This window comes from Gymnogyps californianus, chromosome 5 (assembly GCF_018139145.2).
Source record: "Gymnogyps californianus isolate 813 chromosome 5, ASM1813914v2, whole genome shotgun sequence".
In the NCBI taxonomy this organism is placed as follows: domain Eukaryota; kingdom Metazoa; phylum Chordata; class Aves; order Accipitriformes; family Cathartidae; genus Gymnogyps; species Gymnogyps californianus.
The window spans coordinates 25,776,984-25,783,336 of NC_059475.1; the positions used below are offsets into that span (position 1 = coordinate 25,776,984).

Consider the following 6,353-nt stretch of genomic DNA (forward strand, 5'->3'; position numbering starts at 1 on the left):
GTAACCATACCCAGTTCTGTTTCCTTATTGCTCATCAGGTTTGTAGCCCTTCTCTGTGACTGGGCAAGGACTTGCTGGGAAGTACAAGTGCTTTGGCTGTTGCATTGCGTAGCAAAGTTGCTCTCTTGCCTTCCCTTCAAGACTGAGGCTGTATATATCACCTTACCTGTACTTGTTACTTTTTGCACTTAGCTTTTTCTGAGTGACTGAAACTGCCTATGTGTACCATAAGCTCCAAAGAAAAGGCTACAAGGAATGGACTAATCTAACTCTCCTGCCTTTTTTTTCCTTGCCAGCTGAAAGAAGAGTTGTCCCACATAGTTGGAAGTCTGATTAAAAATTATGACCCTTCGAATGATGATGAGAGGAACTTACAAGATGCATGGGACTATGTGCAAACACAGGTGAGTCATGGGATGCAGCAAGAGGCAGATGATGCTATTTGTCAGTGCAGTCAATGGCCTGTAAAACTAGGCTGAGGACAGGGAAACAAGTATAGCAAGAGGCAATACTACAGCACATTGATCTGGCTGATCTACAAAGTTGCCTGTGAGGTTTGGTGCCTGCAGACTAGAAAACTGTCTTGCTTGCTATTACTAGGTAAGACCCTGAACCATTCCTGCATGCTGGCTGTTAGGACTCACTAGTATTGGCTGCATAGCCTAATGTATCTGGCCTATCAAATGGCACCCCAACACTTCTCTTTGTCTCCAGAATACTAGCCTCTGTGAAAGCCACAGTGCATACTGTTTTTGAGCAAGTCAAGTCCCTAGCTTATTGCCAGGCAAGTCAGCAGCACTGCCTGCCTTACTACTTGGTGCATGTTGCTTGCTTATTGTGATGGCTCTTCTGCAAGTGTCAGCGTTCTTGGGAGCCATCCAGCCAAACCAGAGCCCATGGTTTCTGTTTTAGCATCAGGCTCAGTGCTTGAGCAACTAGGTCAGTGTTCAGTCACACTGGAGTCATGATAGCTGTTTACTGCGAAACTACAAGCTTGAGAGCTGGCTGGCTGTTGTGGTTAAATACATGCCCAGCATGGGACTGATGTGTAGTAAGTAAAACTAATACATTTTTCTTCTGTCTGTTCTTTGGTCTGCAAAACACTGACCTGCAGTATTTCCCCTCCTTGGAGGGAGAATGATTTATTTATGTTTTATCACTGTAGTTGCATCTCCTTGCTAGTTGACTCAAGAGAAACCCGAGTCTACTGTGGAGAGAGGATCCTGCTTGAGCCCTTCTTTTATGTAGGAACAGAAGAAGGTTTTGTAGAGGTGGAGAAGTCAAGTGTTTGGAGTCTAATTCCTCTCATATACTAGAGTTAGCATTTGAAAGGGGGTGGGTGTTCTGTAGACCAGTCTTGGAGTTAAAGTCCAAACCTCTGTGAGGCAGAGGCAGTTCCTTCTGGAGGCTGGATCTTCAACACTTGTTTGGAAACCAAATGCTCTTCCTGGTGTGAGTGTTCAGCTGTTTGTACCTCTGCTCTCATGTCTGTTAGGTCAGACTGAAACATTACTTTTCCTTTCTGAGCAGAGGGGGATTTTCCCTAAACTTCCACCTCAAGTTTGATAGCCTTTCTGCTCTGTACCACCGTGCAAGCGCTGGGATCCATGCTTAAGATAAGATCTTATTCTTTGCTGGACTTCCCGATGTGCTTTCCCCTCCAGCAACTGCAGTTTTATCACGTGGCTGTATAGGAATGTAAATGTTTCTTCGGATGGAAAATTTTCCTCATCCCATCTTCCAGCCAGTCCCAAGTGCAGCCAGGCGGGTGCAAACTCGTCGTGACTCGCTGGGGCTCGGCGGCATGTCGACGCCATCGTGTGGTAGCTGCTGGTGTCCCCTGGGGGCCACAGCTAAGATCAGTGGTACCTTGCAATTGGGAACCAGAAAATGAAAAGTTCCTGCTTCATGTCTGATCAAAAAATGCGTGCTACTCAAAGAAAAATAAGGTCTTAGCGTTTAAACCTATGGAAGTTCCACTGCTGGTGGAACACTAGGTAGTAATCCTTTTGAGATGTCTTTGAATACATGTGATGTCAACACATTAATCTCTTGCCTGCCTTGCTTCTTCCTCACCAAATCAATCTGCTGCTGATGAACTGGAGGGACTGAAAAAAAAATCTCTCAAACATGTCACACAGGACAACTGCCTTCCTCCAGCTGACCCACCAGCAACATCTGTTTTGCACTTTTACCTCTGTTTAGCATTGTTACCTGGAAATAAGATGAGGTTTGCTGGTATTTAGTCTGCAAAAACTAATCAAAATTACACTCTGTAGAATTGATGTCAAGCTGTATGGCCTGCTGAAATCTGAGTATCTAGGCCTCAGCAGTAAGGCTTGTGAAGGATTCATATTCTAGCGTGACTGGTGTGCTAGAACTTTATAGATGACCTGGACATATTATAGTCTACTATGCTCAAAGTCTGCTGGAAATGGCCCTTCAACTCTTGTCTTGCTAGCAGAGTGATTCTTTGGTAGGAAATAATGCCCCTGTCTTCTGGACGGCCATATGCATAGGTTATCATCTGGTAACGAGGATGATGTTCTAATGTAACTAATTCATGCAAACTGTATGGCCTGACTGTTGTTACATGGAGAGCTCCTGTGTACTTCTACCTCCACTGTCTGTTTTCACGTGCAGTACGTTACCCGTGCAAAGTGTAAGACCGTGATGATCTCTCTCTGCTTATTAGATCGCCTGCTGTGGCTGGACTGGAGCAAAGGACTGGGAAAATAATGAGATTCTTATCAACCAAAGCATGACTGCGTATCCTTGCTCCTGCTCCAATAGCTCCAAGGACTTTCAGGTAGATAGCGGTTTCTGTAATCTGGATGTCGCTGTCAATGGCACTGCAACGTATGCTGACTGGCCTGTTCATGAGCAGGTGAGTGAGTATTTCTGGGCCCTGTGAAGCTTCCACTGAAGTCGCCTTGTCTTTGTTCCTCTGGGAGTTATTTAGAGCACTTTTTTCATGTCAGTATTGCTTGAAGTACCTGTGGAAATTGGGGCAAAGGGGGACAGGGATCCTGCCCTTTTCTGCTAAAGCTACTGTGCAACTTGGTATGGCATGTAACTGGGATAATCCCTGAGTGCACAAGGAGATGTGTTATGGATTTTCAGTCTTGAGATACTTACATTTGTGTGTCTTTCCCGTGTGACCATGTTTTCTCCATAGGGATGCATGGATGGTGTAGAGAAGTGGTTGAAGGACAACCTTGGTGTCATTCTTGGGGTCTGCACTGGTGTTGCTGTTATAGAGGTAAGTCACTCCCTGACATGAACCTATACTGTCTTACCATAGAGACTCTTTTAAAGGCAAAGCTCTTTTTTCAAGTAATAGACAACTTGGTTTAATGGCAGTGCAGTTCTAGCTCTTGGTTGTGTCCACCTGGAGCTTTGAACTGCTGCTTTCATTGGTTGGATTAAAAATTGAACAAACCCCTGTCTAGTTGTGGTTCCTGCTACTGTGTCTGACACTTGGCAATTCACTGTATGTGTAACCAGTGAGATGCCACTTTTTGCCTTAAAAAGCCCATAACATAGATTTCAGATGAAGGCACATTTTTTTGCAGCAAAATATTTTTGTCATCCTGATTATTGCATTTTCCTTGCATTGGGGACCAACTCTGTTCACCTGTGTGGTGTCATTAAAAGGAGACCACTGTATTCTGCTCCCCTGTATCACCCTTTCTTCTCACCTTATCAGTCTGGTTGCTGATTTTTTTTCCCATTCTTCATTACTTATTCCAGCTGCTGGGGATGATACTGTCCATTTCGCTCTGCAAGAACATACACAGTGAAGACTACACCAAAGTGCCCAAGTCTTGAGTTGGCTGACTCCAGAGCTACGGCACCACAGAGAAAGGAGCAAACAGAACATTCCTGCCTCATACCCAGACTGTCCAACCATTGACCATTATTCCTGTGATATCCCATTTCTGATACCACTCTGCTAAGAACTGTTAGAGCTGCAATACAGCCTGATCTTCTGGCAATAGGGCCCTTGAGCCACCTGCATCCTGCCTCTGGATTATTTCTGCTTCAAGAAGCAGAACTTAACTGTCTCGTATCACATGAGACACCGATTAACCTGAGGGGACAATGCTTTTGCTGCCTGGTCCGTGTTAAACAATACTATTCGTATCTCCATTCTACAACCCACTGGGCCTAACATACAATAACTCCTCTCCCTCCTCGTTCTCCTCCCACACATCTTTCCCCCTACCCACAGAAGTCCCATCTCTTTGTCCCATGAGCCAGGATTGCTGTTGAGATTCCAGTGCTTTGGTAGCTTCACCTACTTCACTGACTTGTGGTGGTAACTAGTCGTGCTTTATAGGCCTTCTCCTCCCTTGCAGTTAACCTGATTCAGCTCCTACTGTGCATCTTACAGCCTAGGCTCTCATCTGAAATATCGAGTGCTACCTTCATACTTGCTTCTCCTGCTTCTGGAGTCAGCTATGTCTTGCCTTCAGTGGAGCTCTTCCCTTTGAGCGTGATGAGAAGCCACTGGGAGGGAGCCAAGCCTACCTATTCCTAGTGTGGCCTGGCAGATTATGGTGGTGGTGCTCAGCTGCTTCTGGAATGGGTCCCTTGGGTTCTGGATTTGACACTTACATGTTTCTCCCACTTGCCTCTTTACCTTTTCCTCTCCTCCTAGCACTGCTTTGCTGGCTCCTGTCAGCTTGGAGGCACTTCAGAGACTGCTGCATAGTGTGGACTCAGCCCCAGGCTGGCTCTGCTGGTTGCATTCTTGGGTTGCCAACTTCTATAAAGGTTACGATTAACTTGATTCTTCCCCTGCCCCATTTATGAACATAAAATTTGTTAGCTGTGGTTTTTAATTATGAATATGGAGGGATCTGACTGGATTGCTGATGCTGTATACTGGAGATATCACTGCTACCAGTGCCCAGTTTAGGTTCTGTAGTGTGGATGCAAGGATAAGTTGCTTTTATTTCAGTTGTCCAGTCTTCTGACTCCACTGTGGTCTGAAGCCATGGCTGCATGCTGAGCTCTGTCTCAAGTGTAAGCACTGCAGCAGAAAAGTAGCTGGTTCTGCAGTCATGCAGGCTGGGTGGTTTCTGTACTTAATGGCTGGGCTGTTCGCTCTATTCAGCCAGTGGCCAGCAGCAAGGAGTGGTGTAGCGCAGAAGAAAGTAGGAAATGTATGTGAAAAACTGCCCCAACTTCTTAGATAAGGGAGCTGGGTGCAAATCATCAGTCTTAGAGGTGGCTTGGGCATGACAGATTTCCCGCAGTTGCACATGCGTGCAATCACCCTGACAGCAGGAAGCTGTATGAGAGAAGTGGATGGTCCTTGCCTGAGACCTGATACAAGGTACTTGGTGAGAGAGCCTTTGCCTTACAGAGTTGGTTCCAGGACTGTCTCGTCAGGGGTAGGGTTGGTGGAAATAACCCTAGTAGCAGTTCCAAGGGATGGCTTCACTACCTACTCAGTTTTCCTTCTGGGAAGAAAGGCTCGTGCAGGGAATCAGGGCCCCAGCAGTGGATCCCTGCTCTGTCCTTATCTCTGGACACAGCAGTGATTGGGGAGAGTAGATATGACTGGGCAACTGGTTTTTATGGAGGTCTAATAAGGCTTTGCTATTTTGACACCTGCCCCCTCCTGCACCGATCCTTGAAGCTGACCTTTGTTATAGCAGAAGGCACCCTTCTTAGCAGTAAAGCTTGCTAGCTTTTGTAGCACAAAGTCTATTCTCTAATGTGTTCTTATTTGTAAGATTCTTGTTCAGTTACAGATGCCAATGCCAAGCAGCAAGTAAAAAGGAGCCCGTGCTGGGTTTCCTTTTTGTTTTTTTTGTCTGTTTTTAGCAACATCTTCCTAGTGGAAGAAATGCATGTACAGATATAAAAGTCTAGAGGGTGAATATTTCTGTAATAAAGACTTTGCTAAAAAAAAATATATCTCTGCCTACGACTTGTGCATTGCAGTGGGTTCCCCTTGCTTCCTCTCCACAACTGTCTGCTTTACATGCAAATCAATGACACCTTGTTTGTTCAAGGTAGCAAAGGGCCTGTCAAAAGCTGTTCTGAGGCCCATGTGTGATATCAATGTGGACTGTGAAGATACTGCCCAGCAGAGAGATGACAATGTTCCTAGGCTATATTCTAGAGTAAACTTTCCCTTGTTTTATGAAGTATGTCTGTCCTAGGGTAAGCTGACTGAGTGGTAGTTCCTTTGAATTACCTGCTATCTCCTAAGCTAAGTGATCTCTGTATTTGAAGGTGTCGCTTCAAATCTGTACAGTCTGTACTGTATGAAGTCATAAGCCTCGGGGACTAACTCTGACAAAACATAAGCTTGCTGCTATGCCCACAGTGCATAC

The 6,353-nt window shown here is 45.5% G+C and overlaps 1 protein-coding gene across 2 annotated transcripts in view; it reads left to right on the plus strand.

Moving 5' to 3' along the window:
* Positions 1-5,922, plus strand: part of CD82 (CD82 molecule) — a 41,613-nt gene extending 35,691 nt beyond the window's left edge. For both annotated transcript variants that reach the window (XM_050898481.1, XM_050898482.1), the window contains exons 6-9: positions 297-404; positions 2,696-2,887; positions 3,179-3,262; positions 3,754-5,922. In XM_050898481.1, the coding sequence (XP_050754438.1) occupies positions 297-404; positions 2,696-2,887; positions 3,179-3,262; positions 3,754-3,831 (462 nt within the window). In that variant the 3' untranslated portion in view covers positions 3,832-5,922. The remainder of the gene's footprint in view (positions 1-296; positions 405-2,695; positions 2,888-3,178; positions 3,263-3,753) is intronic.
* The last annotated feature ends 431 nt before the right edge of the window (positions 5,923-6,353 follow it).